This window comes from Poromitra crassiceps (assembly GCF_964638095.1).
Source record: "Poromitra crassiceps genome assembly, contig: HAP1_SCAFFOLD_141, whole genome shotgun sequence".
Lineage (NCBI taxonomy): Eukaryota > Metazoa > Chordata > Actinopteri > Beryciformes > Melamphaidae > Poromitra > Poromitra crassiceps.
This window is the reverse complement of record NW_028152224.1, coordinates 170,577-191,642: the sequence shown is the minus strand read 5'-3', so window position 1 is coordinate 191,642 and position 21,066 is coordinate 170,577. Positions and strand designations below refer to the sequence as shown.

Sequence of the window (21,066 nt, the reverse complement as noted above, 5' to 3'; positions counted from 1 at the left end):
TAACTACATGCAGCCTGTCCTCTGCAGTCTACTGACTTCAGATCAGCTCTGCTTTAACTATATGCAGCCTAGGGCTGCACGATTAATCGTATTTTCATCGTCATCGCGATATGAAAATGCGCGATGAACACATCGCAAAAGTCACGTGTTATCGAAAAAAGAAAAAAAAGAAATTACAGTGCAGCTGAACGCAACATGCAAGATACCGGCTAAATAAGTGTCCAAATGTTCATGTCATTCTGGCCAATACTCCACTTCTGTTATAACATTTCAGTCTGGAATATGGAATATCTTTCAATAATCGACTAAAAGGCTAAAAGTAATCTCATGTGTAAGAAATGACTGTTCTACATTGAAGTAAAAATGTAAACAATTAACTTGTTGGTTTTTGATTTTTTTTTTAGCTTCAAGAGTGCATTTTTGTTCGTATGACCCTCAACACAGGCTTTGAGAATCCCGTGCCACTTACTGATACATATGGCATACGTATCAGTAAGTGGCACTATGCTTAAATTAACACACTCATATTGCAAAATGAATTTAGGCCCTCACTGTAATACTTCAGAAGTTGAATTTGAAGTTCAGCATTAATACATTTGTCATTTTTTGTCTTAGATTTACCTTTGTGTGTTATTGCAATATAAAACAACATAATTGAGAATTGATTCTAGATTCTGGAATCGAGAATCGTTGGAATCGAGAATCGATTCTGGAAAAGGATCGTGACCCCAGGAATCGGAATCAGATCGGATCGTGGCTTAGCCGGATCGGAGCACCCCTACCCATTAATATTTTTGTTTATAGCATTTTTTATTTATCGCAGGTCATATCGTCATCGCAATATTGAACATTGTTATCGCACATCGCAGCTTTTCCTCATATCGTGCAGCCCTAATGCAGCCTGTCCTCTGCAGTCTGCCGACTTCAGATCAGCTCTGCTTTAACTACATGCAGCCTGTCCTCTGCAGTCTACTGACTTCAGATCAGCTCTGCTTTAACTACATGCAGTCTGTCCTCTGCAGTCTACTGACTTCAGATCAGCTCTGCTTTAACTACATGCAGTCATGTCCTCTGCAGTCTACTGACTTCAGATCAGCTCTGCTTTAACTACATGCAGTCTGTCCTCTGCAGTCTACTGACTTCAGATCAGCTCTGCTTTAACTACATGCAGTCTGTCCTCTGCAGTCTGCTGACTTCAGATCAGCTCTGCTTTAACTACATGCAGCCTGTCCTCTGCAGTCTACTGACTTCAGATCAGCTCTGCTTTAACTACATGCAGCCTGTCCTCTGCAGTCTACTGACTTCAGATCAACTCTGCTTTAACTACATGCAGCCTGTCTGCAGTCTACTGACTTCAGATCAGCTCTGCTTTAACTACATACAACCTGTCCTCTGCAGTCTACTGACTTCAGAGCAGCTCTGCTTTAACTATATGCAGTCTGTCCTCTGCAGTCTGCTGACTTCAGATCAGCTCTGCTTTAACTACATGCAGCCTGTCCTCTGCAGTCTACTGACTTAAGATCAGCTCTGCTTTAACTACATGCAGCCTGTCCTCTGCAGTCTACTGACTTCAGATCAACTCTGCTTTAACTACATGCAGCCTGTCCTCTGCAGTCTACTGACTTCAGATCAGCTCTGCTTTAACTACATGCAGCCTGTCCTCTGCAGTCTACTGACTTCAGATCAGCTCTGCTTTAACTACATGCATCCTGTCCTCTGCAGTCTACTGACTTCAGATCAGCTCTGCTTTAACTACATGCAGCCTGTCCTCTGCAGTCTACTGACTTCAGTATCGGTCAGGCTCTACTAAATAATGCTCCAAAGTTAGGATAAATATTTGCAAGGCATGGCCAAAGGGGTCCCTTGACCTCTGACCTCAAGATATCTGAAGGAAAATGGGTTGCAGGGTAGCAGGAGCATTTTTCACTGATGGAGCTTTGACCTGTGCACCGTTTAGATTGTTTGCTGTTGTTGTTGCTTCCCGTTGTTTGTTGCTGTGTTGTTTACTGACCTCTTGGGGGAGATGAATGGGATGCAGAGCAGCAGGACAAAGAAGACCTCTGCATAGAGGAAGGTGGCCACAGCCGTCCACTGGAGACTCATTTTGACACTGTGCACATGGACAGAGCACAAAGGGTTAAGAGAGGGACACAGCACAAAGGGTTAACAGAGGGACACAGCACAAAGGGTTAACAGAGGGACACAGCACAAAGGGTTAACAGAGGGACACAGCACAAAGGGTTAACAGAGGGACAGAGCACAAAGGGTTAACACAGGGACACGGCACAAAGGGTTAACAGAGGGACAAAGCACAAAGGGTTAACAGAGGGACAGAGCACAAAGGGTTAACACAGGGACACAGCACAAAGGGTTAACAGAGGGACACAGCACAAAGGGATAAGAGAGGGACACAGCACAAAGGGTTAACACAGGGACACAGCACAAAGGGTTAACAGAGGGACACAGCACAAAGGGTTAACACGGGGACACAGCACAAAGGGTTAACACGGGGACACAGCACAAAGGGTTAAGAGAGGGACACAGCACAAAGGGTTAACACAGGGACACAGCACAAAGGGTTAACACAGGGACACAGCACAAAGGGTTAACACAGGGACACAGCACAAAGGGTTAACACGGGGGCACAGCACAAAGGGTTAAGAGAGGGACACAGCACAAAGGGTTAACAGAGGGACACAGCACAGAGGGTTAACAGAGGGACACAGCACAAAGGGTTAACACAGGGACACAGCACAAAGGGTTAACACAGGGACACAGCACAAAGGGTTAACACAGGGACACAGCACAAAGGGTTAACACAGGGACACAGCACAAAGGGTTAACACAGGGACACAGCACAAAGGGTTAACACAGGGACACAGCACAAAGGGTTAACACAAGGACACAGCACAAAGGGTTAACAGAGGGACACAGCACAAAGGGTTAACAGAGGGACACAGCACAAAGGGTTAACACGGGGACACAGCACAAAGGGTTAACACAGGGACACAGCACAAAGGGTTAACACGGGGACACAGCACAAAGGGTTAACACAGGGACACAGCACAAAGGGTTAACACAGGGACACAGCACAAAGGGTTAACACAGGGACACAGCACAAAGGGTTAACAGAGGGACACAGCACAAAGGGTTAAGAGAGGGACACAGCACAAAGGGTTAACAGAGGGACACAGCACAAAGGGTTAACACGGGGACACAGCACAAAGGGTTAACACGGGGACACAGCACAAACAAGACTGAACTAGACTTGGGCAGATATCCAATAATATTGAATATAGTTCAATTCAATTCAATTCAATTCATGTTATTTGTTCGATAGGGGACAGTTGTACATTAATGAACATTTAAAAAAAATGTAAATGCACGACAATTGCAGTCACAAGACTGATTTCCATTGTTAGTCCCCCTGCCAGATGATACAGGCTTAGAGTCCTGATAGGGGTAAAAAGTAACATAGTGCAACAAAACATATTTAAAATGTAAACACAATGCAAAGTGCAAAGTGCAAGTATGCAGAGAAATACAATCAGATACTGAGAACCTGAGTTAGAGCTCTACATAGCTAAGTGAAAAGTGCAGAGTACAAAATATACACGAATTACAGTCTGATAGTAAAACCTGAGTTTGGGATCAACATACAGCTAAAAAGTAAGATCTACATAGAAGACTTACTCAAACAGATATAAGATAAAAAAATAAAAAAATACAGAGATACAACACACATATCCATACAGTATAAACATACTGTTCTATACCCTAGTGATGTGTACATAGTTGAGTGGATTTCAGCCATCTCTTCACTTGACCCTTAAACATGCCTAGTGTTGGGCATTCCCTTATGGCCGATGGAATTGTGTTCCAGAGTTTGCCACCCTTGACAGACAGAACTGTCTGGCCAAAGGTGGTGCGCCTGTACGGGATAACACAATCGCCTCTAATTGAGGCTCTGGTGGTTCTGGTTGTGGATCCAGATACAGGTCTCTGATTGATGTACTCATTTAGCGGGGGAGGGGCAAGGCCATTTAGTACCTTGAAAACAGTGCATGCATATTTAAAGGAAATGAAGTTATTGAACTTAGTAAGTTGTGTTTGACCAGGATGTTACAATAGTCGTAGGAGCTGGGTTTTTTATCAAATACTTTTAGTGCTCTCTTATAGAGTGACTCAAGTGGTTTGAGTGTGGATGTGCACGTGAGAGACCAGCTGGTCACACAGTAGTCCAGGTGAGAAAATATCATGTAAGAATGTCCTGGCAGAATCTACAGACATGCTGTGTCTAATGTGTTTGAAGTTGAGCAGGTTGAATTTTACTGAGTTAGCAACCTTTTTAACCTGGTTCTTAAAGGTCAGTGTGGGGTCTAATATCACACCTAGGTATTTAAATTCTGATACTAATTCCAGTTCAATATCATTGAAGAAAACATTTGAGCGGGTTGCTGCATGAGGACGTTTGGTGAAGATCATGCAAACCGTTTTCTTGGTGTTTGACAAAAGGCAGGTGATATTAGTGATATTAGTGATATTCAACAATCATTTACTTTGGGAAGTGTGCAGTGTGGCAGTGATTGGGGGTGGGGCTTCTTGAAAAAGGACAGCTTGGAGGAGCTCATTTAAAAGAAATCTGAAGAAACGAATATGAACCATTTCATTTTAATCTGTCTAGTGAACTTTGAGCTCGTGTGAAGTGTGAACTTGCACAACACTGCAGAATCAGATCCATCTGTGAGCCAACATTTCTCCTGTCTGATCTCACTGTCATCACACCTCCTGTCTGATCTCTCTGTCATCACACCTCCTGTCTGATCTCACTGTCATCACACCTCCTGTCTGTCTGATCTCACTGTCATCACACCTCCTGTCTGATATCTCTGTCATCACACCTCCTGTCTGATCTCACTGTCATCACACCTCCTGTCTGATCTCAGGCTGAAACTCTGTAAGAGTCGACCGATCTGAATGATTATTGTGTCTGATATGGATGCTGCATATTGAGGGGGAGGGTGGAGGGTCACATAGAGAGCGTACTACTGGATCTGGAATGGAAAACAAACTGGTTCTACCAAAAGCTAGACCTAGGTATGTGTGTGTGTGTGTGTGTGTGTGTGTGTGTGTGTGTGTGTGTGTGTGTGTGTGTGTGTGTGTGTGTGCGTGCGTGTCTCAGCCTCATGAGAGAGGGGCAGATTTATGGCTGATCTCAGCTACAGAGAACACTGCAGCTAGCTAATGTCTGCTATTTACATCAGATGACTGCATCACCGAGAAAATATCTACGTGTTCAGGATAAAACCTGACTTGAAATATGATCACAAACACACACACACACACACACACACACACACACACACACACACACACACACACAGCATTGTGGCATTCATAAGGTGCCAAGGAAGCAACCAAATGAAGCTAAATAAGTGGTAGATAGTAATGATATTTATTTTTACCACACCGTGCAATTGTGGAATATTTAAATGTTGGCCAAAATCAAAAATACATTTTGACTATATGAATTAACACCCTAAGTCTAAAGCACATTTTTAGAAGAGGGGTATATATATATATATATATATATATATATATAATCCTCTCGCGATCGACCTGGGGTCAGTCCGCGGTCGACCAGTAGACCGCGATCGACTGGTTGGGCACCCCTTAAGTAGGAAGAGTCAATATGTACAGTGCACAGCCACTTGGGTAAAGATACAACATACAATACATAGGATATACATATACAATACATGTAATCTGGCTATAATCCCCATTTTTCACTAAATGTAACTGTAATCTTGATTACATCTTTTTTATGCAACTGTAAGGGATTACAGTGAACTTGTTTGTATCCTGATTACAGTAACCAGATTAGATGTAATCAGTTACTTCCCAAGCCTGCTCACATTTCCTGCTTCAAAAAAATAAAATAAAAAATAAATCCTGCTTCTCAGTCTATACTGTCAGCCATGTTGTGCTCTGTTTAATAAACTCCTAATAGGCCTGCTCTCAAGAGACTACTTTGATGTTTATTTATTAGGATCTGATCTTTCTTTTAACGGTAAGGTCTTAGAGAATGTCATCATTCTAAGAATGTCAACGCTATAGGACCAACTAGCCTATTAGGAAGCTTTGTGAATATAGGCCATGGCCCTTGTAGCCTAAGTCATTACTTTTTTCACGGGGACACCCTGGCATTCCGAAATGTCAGCACTCCGACAAAATTGTCGGAATGGAGATCTGTTTTGCGATGGCGAAAGAACCCTAACCCTAACCCGGGGGACCGGCTGGAGCTAACCTCTCCCAGCCCCCACGTCTAAACCTAACCTCTCCCACCCCCCATGCCTAAACCTAACCTCCTGCAGACCCTAACCCTAAACCTAACCTCTCCCACCCCCCACGCCTAAACCTAACCTTCCCCAGAACCTAACCCTAAACCTAACCTCTCCCACCCCTGTAGGCTAAATAACTCAAGATGCTATGTCGGAATGGTGGACCTAATATCTTTCGCAATGCTGAAACCTTTTTTGGAGATAAAAAGGGCCGCCTCTCCGAAAGCATAGAAGTCAATGATCGGAATGCCAACACTTCGGAATGGCGAGAGGACCCCCTTTTTTGATTTAGTGGGAAGCTGATGTACTGTTGAGTTAATTCTGACTCTTGTTCCCTGTACAGTGCAGAGTCACAGACTGTTAGCTCTGTTACAGTCAAATGTTAAATCATATTTTTTAATGTTGTAATATATTAAACACTCACCCTGCACAGCTCCCCTTCACACCTGCATGCCTCCTGCTCTGCTCTGCTCTGCTGTCTCACTCAGCAGCACTTTCACACTCATGTAGGCTCCTCCCCTCAGGTGATGCTCCTCCCCTCAGGTGATGCTCCTCCCCTCAGGTGTTTCCAGATCTTGTGACTATGACAAGCAAGAATGTCACATTTAACTATAAAAAAACAAAAGAAAAACACTGCGGTAAAACAACATGAGAATGATCACAGAGCTAAGCTATGTGGGGGATGAATATGATGGAGTTGCTGATAACAATGCTCTTTTTATGGAAATTTCAAAAACTGCCTATGTAGAACTGAATGGGATATTGTTGTGATGTTTAGTAGGCTATCTAATTATTAAAGATGCTTTAGTGAAAGAAAAATTAATAATGATACATGTAGGCTATGTATTTCAACAAAGGAAATAAAGAAAAAATAGAAGCTTTCCTGTTTTAACCAACCTTCATGGCTATTGCTCCTTTCCTGTTTTAACCAACCTTCATGGCTATTGCTCCTTTCCTGTTTTAACCAACCTTCATGGCTATTGCTCCATGAGGCATGAAGTCCCTCTCAGTGCCCACGTTTTACTCTACAAAGCGAGTAGACACTCCATCAATTTCTCCCACGGCGCTGGCCAGCAGGCCAGGCCGGGGTCAGAAGATGATGAAGTCAGGACACTCACTCACTCACTCACTCATGGACATTTAGTGAACGGTGTTGGGGCTAGGGATTCGAGGGGTCGGTAGGGAGAGTGGCTAGGTGGATGTGGTGGAGTTGCAAGCCAGGGGGGCAGGGCTATGGAAAAGGGTTAGGGTTAGGCTTGAGCAGACCGCGCGCGCACACACACACACACACACACACACACACACACACACACACACACACAGCCCAACTCAGCCCAGCTGACGACATGTTCCTCTCCCGCCCTCCAACCGAGCATGCTGACACACATACATTTGCATAATGTCCCAAGATGCATTGTGGCATTCATAAGTTGACAAGGAAGCAACCAAATTAAGCTAAGTAAGTGGTACGACTACCGCCCGGTAGCACTAACACCTATACTCATGAAGTGCTTTGAGAAGCTGCTCAAGAACATGATATTGAAACAACTGCCGGACTCATTTGACCCAATTTGCCTACATAAAGAACATAAGCCCTGAGGATGCAATCCACCACCTTCTCCATGCCACACATTTACATCTGGACACTGGGAAGGGGAACTATATGAGGTGGTTGTGTGTGGACTTTAGCTCCGCCTTTAATACCATCATACCTCAGAGGCTCATCATGAAGCTCAGGGACCTGGGGATCACTCCATCTCTCCTCCCCTGGTACCTTAACTTCCTGACAGACAGGCCACAGAGGGTAAGGTGGGGCGATACCAACACCACAGACCCTCGGATCCAGACCCTCGGTGCTCCCCAGGGCTGTGGATTGAGCCCGCTGTTCTACCCCCTCTATCCATGACTGTAAGGCGTTACACCCCTCCACCATCATTGGTAAATTCGCAGATGACACCGTGGTGGTAGGGCTGATATCAAATGGCGAGACAGCCTACCAAGAGGAGGTGAACAATCTGGTAGTATGGTGTAAGGACAACAACCTACACCTGAACGTGACCAAAACAAAAGAGCTGATAATGGACTTTAGACGAACAAGAGGACCCCGCATGTAACAATCATGATCGACGGGACCCCAGTGGAAATAGTAGATTGCTACAAGTACCTGGGAGTACACAACAGTAATGACCTGACATGGAGCGCCCATGTCTCCGCTCTGGTGAAGAAGACGGTAGGAAAACTGTACTACCTCAGGAGGCTGAGGAAACACACAAAATCCCCAGCCTTACTGAAAGTAAGTAACTACACTTACTGCAGTTTGATTTGGTTTCACAGAGCTTCAGCTGGACTTAAACAGAGATAAACGCAGTAACTACACTTTGAGGTGTATACTGCGGTTCAGACTGGTTTTTGGTTGGATTTTGTAGTTACTGCAATTTTCCCGCTCTTTCCATAACAAAGCCCAACATATCAATCACTCATAATGGCACAATCTGTTTAGTTAATCCAGTCAATTCCCAATATGAGAGCGCACTGACAGCTGTCCAAATTGTTAATGAATGAGTCTTCAGTGTCTTTAAAATCGTAAATGCTGTATTGCTAGCTAATAATCCATAAGAGATCATCCAATAAAGAAGGGAATTGTGTTCTCCCCTGCCAGTGTTAATCTGGCTGTTGATAGTGATAATTGTTTGGTATCACTACATAGCTCATCAGGACAAGCTTTTTAATTGCTGCATAAATTATCAGCATTCCAACTCAGTCTGTAATTAATTGTATTCAACAAAATTGTAATATGCTATGTAATATATATGTTCTTGTATGAATTATCAATCTGAAAAGCTGATCTGATTTGTAAATAAATCCTGTTTTAAATTAAGATAATAAAACAACTGTGCTCATTATATTAATTGTGTCAGAATGATGACCAAAAAGCAACACCAGTGGTGAAGATGACATCAACTGACTTCAGGATTCCCTGAATTTATCTGTTACTTATCCATTTAAATGTTTTAAACATGTAAACAATAAAACAATTAATATGATGTGGTATCGAAATCAAAACCGATTACAATTGTCTCATGAAAAACAAGACAGCAGAAGCACATTAGATTGTAGTTACTGCACTTTTCCCTTGTACTACCTACACATCCGTTTAAGGTAATACACAGACAGAGTGCCGTATCTGCATTTCTGGTCATAGGTCAAGTAATTGATAATTGTTTTGCCCCCAAAAAATACTTTAACATATACATATTTAATAAGTGCATTGCCACTTTTCAACCTATATCTCATTTGGCTGTACAGTCAAACAATTTTAAAGCCATTTTTCTCAGTTTCAGTGTTGGCGTAGTTACTGTGGTTATGATTTGTAGGGCAGTATTTGTCTGTCTTGATTTTGTATTGCTTTTTGTTCAGTCTTCTGTGATTTTCCTTTGTGCTCATTTTAGTATTGCTTGTCATTTTACTATTGTCATTTTACTATTCATTCCATTCATTCATTCATTCATTCAAACATTTATTTAACCAGAAAATAAAAACCTATTGAGACAGAGGTCTCTTTTTCAAGGGTGATCTGGCCAAGAAGGCAGGGCACATTTCACGTCAGACCAAAATACATGTACACAAGTACAAATCCAAGACTACTGTCAATAGACTACCATCCACTGGAATTTGATATTATTACAAATTAACTATCTAAAATACAAGCACAAATAAAACAGTACAATCAAACATGCCTTAGCATAATGAGAACAACAACAAAAAATATGGGGACAAAGAAGAGTGCTACACATCAAAGCAGGAGCAGCAAGTGGCAAGTATTTCAGATATTTTTTATTTGAAACTAGCCTACAAATAAATTAAAGAGGCCAGCTTAAGACGGGTCTGAAGAAATAAAAGTCTTCTTTTACTTGCATCAGTCCAGACAGATGGCACTTTAAAATGCACCCAGGCGCTGGATCTGAGATTGAGAGAATTCGGAATAATTTCAAACTTAGAACAAATGTAACATGGAAGCTTGCCAAGAATAGCCTCATACATGAAAACGTACCAGTGTTGCAACCTGCATGTAACAAGTGAAGACCAACCAAAGAGCCAAAGAGTAAAGCGTACAGTGATGCATCCTATATGCTGAGTTAGTGATAAATCTCAGAGCAGCATGGTAGAGCCGGTCAAGTTTAGCTAGGGCAGTACAAGCAAATCTATAAACCGTGTCACCATAATCTAGCTGTGACAGAAATAGGGCCGTAACCAACTGTTTGCAGGAAGAGGGAGAAAAGCATGATTTTACTCTGTAAAAGAAGTAGCAAAGCTTCTGCACACCTAAAAACAACAGGTGCGTAGGAGGAGGGAAAACCCGACTGAATCAAAAGGAAATAACTCCCGCACACTGTCTCCAAATGCAAAAGGTTTATTAACAGAAAGAATAACGTTTCAGTCCAGAGACCTTCATCAGATTCTAAGTTATTCTTCTAGTTTTTACTCTGTAAAATAAACCAATTGTAAACTTGAGTTTCTGGACTAAAACATTGATATGATATTTAAAATCCAGATTCTTGTCCAGATGCCACAGTATTTGTAGGTTTCAAACTCAATGGGAGTACCTTCAAGAGTAGACATAGAAGGAGAAGAGACAACTGACCTATTTGGAGCAAATAATATTGCCTTAGTATTATTGTCATTTTACTATCACATTTTACTATTGCTAGCATTTTACTATCATTTGTCATGTAATGTGTAATGTGCTTGGACCGCAGGAAGGCTAGCGGTCGTCTTGGCGGCAGCTAATGGGGATCCAATTTTAATAAACAAACTGTTTTGAGGTGGTAGAGTAGGAAGTAAAGCAGGTGTAACGAATACCCTTAATGGCTGGGTTTCCCAAAAGCTTCTTTGCGCTAAGAAGCTAATTTAACCCTTCTTAAGGCCCCCTTAAGAAGCAAACGCGTTTCCCAATTGCTTCTTTACGAAGGCATGCGTTTCCCAAAAGCTTCTTAGCGCTAAGAAGCTTCTTTGACCCTTCTTAAGGCTCCCGTAAGAAGCCAACGAAGCCAACGTGTTTCCCGATTGCTTCTTAGCCTAAAATTATCTTCCAATTATCTTCCGTTAAGAAGGCTGCGTTTCCCAAAAGCTTCTTAGCGCTAAGATGATCTTTCGTTAAGAAGGTTTTGTAAGAAGGGTCTGGGGCATTCTTAACACCTTCTTAATGACAAAACACTGGCAGATCCAGCCGCGTCAGGCAAAAGGAGATACTTGTGTCCACTGTTCCTCTTGTGTTTTTCCCTTTAGGGTGTTTAAAATTAGGGAACACTTGAAAATCTCCCCTGTATGTATGGTTACTTGTGTTTTAAATGTTTTACCGTAGGCTATATTCCTCTAATCAGAATGGATTCCTTTTATAATGTTGTGGATTTATATAGCACCTTTCACAGAACCCAAGGTCGCTTAAATTCTGTAGTGTTTCTCTGTTTTGTTGTATGCTGTGTATATAAAGCAATTTGAACTGCAGTCCATGTCTGAAATAAATAATGTTTAATAGGCTAAAGTTTAACATGACCATGATTAGGTGTTAACAGTGTTTCTCAACCACTGAGTCGTGGCCCACTGCTGGGCTCAGAGTGCCATCAAGTGAGCCGCTCCAGTTAAGATGCTTCTTAAGAGCCTTCTATTTTTTTTATTTTTCTCTTCTGTTAAGACGGCGTTTGGGAAACACTTCTTTGGAGCCTTCTTAACTCCTTAAGAAGCTTCTTAACTCTTAAGAAGCTTCTTTGTTGGGAAACTCAGATGGTTCCATTCCAATTAGGTGTTCCAGTGCCAGGGGCCTCATTAATGGTATTTGGTTACACTTGCTTAAAACAAAAAACAAAATTTAGATTATTTTGTGGGCATTTTGCCTTTATTCGACAAGACAGTAGGCAGACAGGAAAGGTGGGGAGAGAGAGAGGGGATGACATGTGGCAAAGGACCTCGGGTTGGATTCAAACCCCGGTCAGCCTCGCGAAATGAGCCGTATATCGTACACTTTCTACCAGGTGAGTCACCGGGATGCCCCTTGGTTACACCTGCTTTACTTCCTTCTTTACCGCCTCAAAACGGTGGCTGTGAAAAGGTCCTATACATGCTAACAGAATGGTGGGGGTATTCCTGCCAATGGTGTCTCGTCTCAACAAGCCAGAGAGCAGGAAGCAGCTGCTGAGATGAAAGCATGTGACCTTCTGTCTTCTCCTCTCCTCTGCAGACGGTGGACAGTAAAGCAGGCCTGAGCCAGGTCCTCCAGCAGATGGGTGTGGAGGCAGAGCATTGCGTCTCCTTTGAGAACTTCTGGGCTCTGATCCAGCACCTGGCCACCAAGCAGTTCAGCCTCAAGCACCAGGAGAAGAGTGTCAAGTGCAGCTGCCTGCTACAGTGACAGCAGACACCTGAGCCTGACACACAGAAGACCTCACATGTCATCCCTTTGCCACGGCCCTTGCTGTCACTTTTTAACACAAAAGTCTGCTCATTTTTCAGTTAATCCCCAACCAATAGGCCTCAAGCTAAAAATTCACAGGGCCCGCCCAGAGCCCGCCGCCTCACGAGGCTCCGACGGCTGCATGGAGGAACCCTGTTGTGTCGGCGTATCATGGAGGTCGGCATGGGAGGCCTGTCTGTTCTGTTAAAGCCCGTTCACACAGGACGCCGAAGCAACGCTCCACCTAAGCTCTACCTACGCTGAACCCACAAGTTTCATTTAGGCGTCCTTGTTAAGAGGCGAAGCCGTTCACACCACCCACGCGCGTGTCACACCGAAGCCACGCTCACGCCTTGCTCAAGCGATCGTTCAGGATTCAGGCCTATTCCAAGCGTGACGCGTGCTGAAGCCGAGCATTGATCTGTCAAGCCAGGCATGAAGTCAATGGGAGTTTGTGGGCGGGTTCAAGGCGCCGAGTAGGCGCTGAGAGGAAAATAGAAGGTTTCTTGTGTGAACGGTTAAGCGTGAGCCTGCCTCAAGCTTCAGTTCTGCTTACGTTAGGCGTCCTATGTGAACAAGGGCTTAGCTGCTGTGTTACTGTAGCATGGAAACATGTCCAGAAAACAATGAACTGAACCCATGTGTGGCAGATTAGGTCTTCCCTCCGTCCCGCTGCTTGTTAATTGGCCCCAGCTGTTCGGAGTCCTAATCAGCTGAGTGGGGCTCACACATATCAGGTGTGTCGGCTGCGCGGCCACACACACTCTACCTGGCATTCAGCACGGTGGCAGAGACTGGAGCGGCTATCACACGCCAGCCCAGTAGCCTATATTATTCTGTCCCGAAAATACACGGTAGGCACCAGCTATTATGTACCTTACATCATGTACTTTCACGTTGCTACTGGGGTTTACAGTCTGCCTTTGGTCCCCGCTTTACAGCGGCTTCTACAGTTGCCCCCGTCCAGCGTGGCAGGGCTGTTTGCTGTGAGAGGAAGCGGCCGTCAAGGCTTACCTTTAGAGCGGGGCGGGTGCCTGCTTTTCCTCAAACCCTGAAACCCGGTGAATTACCTTGGCGAGCCTTGCGTGAGGCAGCTCGCTTTGTCGGGTAAGCTGGTTCATTGTACCTGTACGTAATTGGCTTATATTTGGCCCATAGGTAATATAACGTTGCTGTGCTCTCTGTTCTGCTGTGTAGTGGGTAAGCCACGGCTGTGGTTCCCACGTTCGGTCCCCCTGCCCTGCGGGAAGCTGCATCGGCGTGGCCATACATACCTCAGTGGCCACCGGTCTGGTGTCTGCTGCTCTGTCTCCATACTGTGTGCTGTGTCAAACCGATCTCCCAAAAAATTGTAAAATAGCAACGTTTGTGGACAAACGTTGCTATTTTACAATTTCGGCTAAGAAATTGTAAAATGGTAACGTATGTGTCTACAGCGGTGGGCGTGGTTTGGGCGTGTTTTACGGAGATTTTATGTTTCTAACCCCTCCCCCTACTCTAATCCTAACCCTAAAATCTCAGAACGTTACTATTTTACAATTTTCGAGCCAAAATTGTAAAATAGCAACGTTGGTCCAAAACGTTGGTATTATACAATTTTCTGTGAGACTGTTTTGGCTGTGTAGCAACTGACGCTCCAACCCAGCAACACCACAACTTATTACTTCAGTTTAGTTTGTTTCTTTTTATTTTGTTATATCTGTGACTGGGGCGGTGTCCTATAAACTCTACTTATACCCCCACAGTCGAGTGTGTGTGTGTGTGTGTGAGGAGTGATGGAATGATGTGTAGGTGTTTATTTTCTGTCTGTATATATGTAGAGCTGTGAGTATTTTATGGTCTGGTTCAGTCACCTATAGGCTATTACAGCACACCACTAATTAAAGCTGTAGGCTAACTGCTCTTTGTCTCCCTCCTTCACAGGCGTTTGGGCACCGTATGGCAGACTTTTGGTGTTTTCCCTTTCACTGTTTTCCCCTTCTACTTGTTTGGTAAAGCACTGGGTGGTTTGATTTGTCACTTTGTTGTGAGTATTTAATTTTGATCTGCTCTTCTGTAGTCTGCCCATGGCGTGTAAGCCCCTTGCGCTGTGTATCTTCAGGAGGTGATCGCTTAGCCGTTGCACTCGCTTGATTAACGTGGCAATTATAGATTATGTTGTAATCCCAACCAGTGTACTGAACAAAAAGAAACATATTTTTGTAAGAAACAGTTTTATTGTGTCTCTCTGGTTTTAAACTTGTCAGAATTGTCAAGGGAAAATAAACCTATATTTTTGGAAGTCCGACTCTCGTCCAGTGTGTTTTGAATCTGTGTTGGCCTTTGGGTATCAAAGTGTACATTCAGTAACCATTTTAGGTATTTCCTGGGGCGCAATTCCCCAGGTGGCGTTGTCGCTCTTTATGACCTGGTCACACATGGGTAAGTAAGTGTCCCCACTTTGTGGTTGTTCCGTTATATTACAGCCAGCTACAGCCAGGTCATTTAATTCTGTTGGAAGAGATGCACGTTAGTGGTGTCGGTGTATCTGCTGGCCTAGTGTGAATGGAGGCTGTTTGCCACAACAACTGTGCTGTGCCTTACTGTAGGCTAACCTCAGCCAGCCAAAACAAACACCTTGTCCCGATGGTGTTAGGACACACATACTGTAACGTTGATCAATGTTAGGGACTAGTTGCAACAAGCTAATTGAGCTAATGCTAGCGGTAGCCGTTAGTTAGCATGCTAGCCAAGCATATAGCTTCTCTGGCTGACAGGAGACAACTGATCAGCAACTCTGTAACAAAACTAGAAAGGTAACATTACTTTGGTGACAATGGACTATGTACATTTGACTTCTAACACTAAAATAATGTAAGATAGCCTACAGTAGTTACTGGCTGATTGGATGCAGCCATTGATATTTTTTCACTTCTGTGTTTGCAGCTCTGGTAAGCCTGCTAGTTTTATAAACAGTTGTCGCAACCATAAACATGAATAATGAGACTACAAGGAATATTACTTCTCTGGAGGTTATCATGTCCTATTTTTCTTGAGACAGTTGGAGACATTTAGAATACATGGTAATTATTGAGGCTGTAGTTTGTAGGTAATGTAGTTTTGGATTGCAGATATTGAGCCAACTTTCCCCTTTTGTGCCTCTAGTACAACCAGTCTGACTTCCCCACCTACCAAGAGAGACCATCCAGGAGAATAGATGTCTGGAGGATGTCCTGCCATCTGCTTAGCCAACTTTCAGTACAGTATGTTAACACATTTGTATTGTACACGCAAAACTTTGTAAATATGATATAAATAAATATATTCAATAAATGTAGAAATGTTATTATAAAATAATCTGTACATGAAAATTGCTAATTTGCTACATAGTATGTGATGTACACTCTTGTAATGGAGCTGCTTCCCCCACCAATTCAGTCATGTCTCCTGAAGCATCATCATCAGCATCGGAGAGCACAGCACCCCACCACCACACGCACACAGTGATGTCTTTACTCTGACCTGCAAGGGAGAAATCCTCCAGCTACTTAGCTGACAAAGGATCTGTCTGTAGACATTGAGAATAGACTACATATACTGTCAAATATATGTCATATTTTTTTTTATACTTAGTCTCGTATAATTTCTGTGATTGATACTGCACCACTTTACTGCTACAGTGGAACATTCCTGTGATCTTGCAGCATAGCATGGTCCTGCACAAGCAGTGTTTTTCTTCTTCTCTATAATAATTTGATTCTTTAAGAAGTCAGTGTTACTGTTTATCTACATGGATGTGTAATAAAGTACAACACAATTACTTTACTCAAATGTATTGTCACGTACAGTAGTAGGCCTATCCATGTTGGCCGTATTTGGCAAATCAATGCATGCACAGAATGCATAACTTCTATATAGCCTACTGTAATACCTCAGCTGTAAGGGTCCATTATAGTCTGATTTTGTTCATTGCATTCTGTAGTGAGCACACATTAACATGCTCCACACCAAGATGATTCTGAACAGGCTGATTCTTCTGGCAACCTAAGAAATTAGAACGGGTAACTTGCATTTTGCAAGCTTTATAGGAACATTACAATGATGATGACGTTATGATTTTGCACAGGCAATTTAGAGATGTGACGTGCAGACTTTTAACTCATTGAGTGCCAGCCACTTTTGGAGAACGGACGCTCCCAGTGCCAGAGTTTCAGAGCGTTTTCAGTGATTTCTCGAGGCCCACAGAATATTGTGTGATATTACTATGTAAACACCGAACACGCACAAAGAACGATGAGACTCTCTTCTATCATCTGCAAAAAAAAGTTTATTGATACCATTTTCCGTTCTTTAGTTATGAGCCGGAAAAGATAGGTTAACACATTCAATGCCACGGGGTTTGCCAAAAGGTTGCTATAAAGTGCCACATAGGCTCCAATGCATTTTAAAACAGTCATATAATTTCTTTAATAATTACTATGTAAACACTGAACACACACAAATAATGATGAGACTCTCTTCTATCACCTGCAAAAAAAAGTTTATTGATCCCATTTTCCGTTCTTTAGTTATGAGCCGGAGAAGATAGCTTGATTTGACCAAAAACAGCCATTTTTTTTCTAGAACCTGAGATATTCCGCCTTTTGTGAAAGGAAGCATTTCAAGCACATCATTGACTCATTGCTAATATTTTCTGATGTAATGACACCTCAAAAATAATTTCCTTCAATAAAAGAGTGAAAACAAAGGAATTTTGTTTGGCCAAATAATATTTTTTAGCTGCAACCAGCAGCGCTGGCCCCTGCGTGCGCAGACCCTACACCTTCTTGCTGGTATTGATTTACTGCTGGTGGGCATCAGATAGCCTATTCTAGCTTGTTTGCTCTCTGTGCATCGAGCCTGCTGCAGCTGCCTGGGTCTGTTGTATGCTGTAGTGCCCTGTGTGCCCCCCCCCCCCCTCATCCTCCTCCGTGGTGGGAGGAGTGTCTCTCTGGGCTCTGCTGTGAGTGCGTTTGCTCTGCGTGTGCTCTGCACTGAAAAGTCCGCTACATCCAGCTTTTTTACAGCCGCGTGTATTTGTCACCAGCTCCCATGCTTCCAGTTGAGAATAATAACAACTCCACGTGCGGATGGGCTGTCACAGCGGACGCGGAGGTGCTCAATTGTGACAGCAGATTGGCTGCTGCAGGCACAGCTAACGTTATGCTTCAATGAAGCAGCTGCATACGGACGGATGCGATGCGATTTCCTTTTCCCCAACGACTTCTTCTGTGTGTTTTACTCCACGTTCTCTCATCTGGAGAGCGCTGTCGCCACCTAAGGGTTCTGTAAAATAGGTTAGACACATTCAATAGCTCTCATATTGTAAGAGGCGATGTAAGAGGCTTAGATCGACACCCCCCCCCCCCCCCCCCCCCCGTCAAAAAAACATTTTGGAGTTACTGACGCCATTTGGCGTCGCTGGCAGCCTACGGTAAATTTCTCTTGACGCCATATGGCGTCGCTGGCACTCAATGTGTTAATGAGCAAAAAGACACATTTCAATTTAGAATCTGAGATATTCAGGCTTTTGTGAAAGGAAGCATTTCAAGCACATCATTGACTCTGAAGCTAATATTTTCTGATGTAATGACACCTCAAAAATAATTTCCTTCAATAAAAGAGTGAAAACAAAGGAATTTTGTTTGGCCAAATAATATTTTTTAGCTGCAACCAGCAGCGCTGGCCCCTGCGTGCGCAGACCCTACACCTTCTTGCTGGTCTTGATTTACTGCTGGTGGGCATCAGATAGCCTATTCTAGCTTGTTTGCCTGTCTCTGTGCATCGAGCCTGCTGCTGCCTGGGTCTGTGTTTACTGTCAATGGTTGTATGCTGTAGTGCCCTGCGTGCCCCACCCCCCTTCCTCCTCCTCCTCCGTGGGAGTGTCTCTGGGGCTCTGCTGCTCGCTCTGCGTTTGCTCTGCACTGAAAAGTGCGCTGCATCCCCCCGCTTTTTCAGAGCCTGTCGCCGGCTCCCAGCTGAGAATAATGTAACTTTTCAGAAAGACGCTGGTGTCGGCAACTAAATCATATGGAGTGGCTATCGCAGCGGACACGGAGGGGCTCAATTGTGGCAGCAGATTGACTGCTGTTCACAGGCACAGCTAACGTTATGCTTCATGCATATCGATGCGATTTCCGTTTCCCCATTACTTCTTCTCTCTTTTTTCCTCGCCTTTCTCTAATCTGGAGAGCACTGCGCCACCTAATGGGTCCCTAAAATAGCTTTTACACATTCAACATCCACCATACTTTCACAGGAGATGGATCTGGCTTTGATCCACCTCCCACCGTCAAACGCAATTGACGAACATACTCGTCCTTGGCACTCTACGTTACTAAACCAATTGACCAACATACTCGTCCTTGGCACTCAATGATACAACAAACCATAAAGGTATATCAACTCAAGAAGTACGATGTTACACATGGGGGGACTGACCAAGCCTCCATGTGATGCAGTTATTCAATATTTGAGCTACAGTTGTAAAACTGATTAGCTATAGCTGAGTAACACTGACATGAATTACAACAGTCATGTCCAAATAGATAGCATATGGACACAATAACCATTATTGTTTACATGTGTTGTGTCAATATTTGTATCCCTTGATGAGTCTTCACATCAATTTGATGCATCAGAACGTAAATGAACGTTACATAATGTCTGCTGTGGATTATCGCTAGCCAAGCTAGACATTTATTGTTTGTTAAAAATGATCCATATTAGCTGCCGCCTAGTCTCAACGCCAGACCCATGAGAGTTCTTACGCTGATATGTTACTGCATGCTGCAGAGCTCTCTGGGTCTGATACACTATGTTACTGCATGCTGCAGAGCTATCTGGGTCTGATACACTACGTTACTGCATGCTGCAGAGCTCTCTCTGGGTCTGATACACTACGTTACTGCATGCTGCAGAGCTCTCTCTGGGTCTGATACACTACGTTACTGCATGCTGCAGATCCCTCTCTGGGTCTGATACACTACGTTACTGCATGCTGCATAGCTCTCTCTGGGTCTGATACACTAGAGCCACTTCTTAACATGCAGTGGAATCCGTATTATAACCTGCACCTAGCCGGTTGGCCTGCATGTTAAACAACAATTAGCCGGCCTATGCGCACTCCCGCGACTCAAGATTCAAGATTCAAGATTCAAGATTTTTATTGTCACTCCATGGTACAAGTATCACGTGTGAAATTCTTGTGCTGTGGACTCCGTTTACGACATAGTACAAATAGGCAACAAGCAATGAGCAATAGGCAATAAGAAATAGGCATCAATAAGCAATACTAAGCAGCAATAGGCAATGAGGCAGAATAGCGATAAGACAAGTCAGTGGCATATTCATTGCACATAGGTGCACATGTTATGTGCATACGTTAGACATGTTCGGACATTTTAATTCGACGTATTTGACATACAGTGCAAATAGCATGTACCTTATTAAACATACAATTAAACATTAGGCATTGTGCATACGTTAGACGTGTTCAGACATTTTAAATTCGACGTAATTGACATACAGGTGCAAATAGCATGTACCTTGTTAGACATACAATTAAACATTAGGCATACATAATGGTAGCAGCTGCAGTACGGTACGGTACGACTACTACACTATTTGTGTATGTTAAGGAGTCTCGTGGCCTGCTGGAAGAAACTGTTCCTCAAGCGATTTGTGTGTGCTTTTGGAACCCTGTATCTCCTCCCTGAGGGTAGCAGGGAGAACAGGCTGTTGTGGGGATGGTTTGTGTCTTTGATGATCTTCAGGGACCTCCTGAGGCACCGCTGGTTATACAGTTCGTGCAGTTCTGGCAACTCGTCTCCTGTTACGTGCTGGGCCGCGCGCCTCACCCTCCGTAGCGCCCTGCGGTCCATGGTGGTACAGTTCCCGTACCAGGCGGTGAAGCAGCCAGTCAGCAGGCTTTCAATGGTGCCTCTGTAGAAGTCCCTGAGGATTTCTTTCCTTAGCCCAAACTTCTTCAGGCGCCTGAGTCCGTGTATTCGCTGTTGGGCCTTTTTGACAACAGTGGCGGTGTGGCCGGCCCAGGTCAGGTCCTGGTGGATGTTGACTCCCAGGTACTTGAAGCTGTCCACCCTTTCCACCACTGTGCCGTTGATGGTGATTGGGGGGTGTGTGCCCCCCCCCCTCTCCTGTAGTCCACAATGATCTCCTTGGTCTTGGAGACGTTCAGAGAGAGGTGGTTGTCCTGGCACCATTGTTCCAGGACCCTCACCTCCTCTCTGTAGGCCG

At 43.8% G+C, this 21,066-nt stretch overlaps 1 protein-coding gene across 1 annotated transcript in view; it reads right to left on the bottom strand.

Moving 5' to 3' along the window:
- Positions 1–6,796, bottom strand: part of LOC310770643 (uncharacterized protein) — a 125,569-nt gene extending 118,773 nt beyond the window's left edge. Inside the window, exons 1-2 of the mRNA XM_083663385.1 lie at positions 6,766–6,796; positions 2,012–2,110 (exon numbers count right to left, since the gene is read on the bottom strand). Coding sequence (XP_083519511.1) covers positions 2,012–2,103 — 92 coding nt within the window. The 5' untranslated portion in view covers positions 2,104–2,110; positions 6,766–6,796. The remainder of the gene's footprint in view (positions 1–2,011; positions 2,111–6,765) is intronic.
- Positions 6,797–21,066: the final 14,270 nt, after the last annotated feature.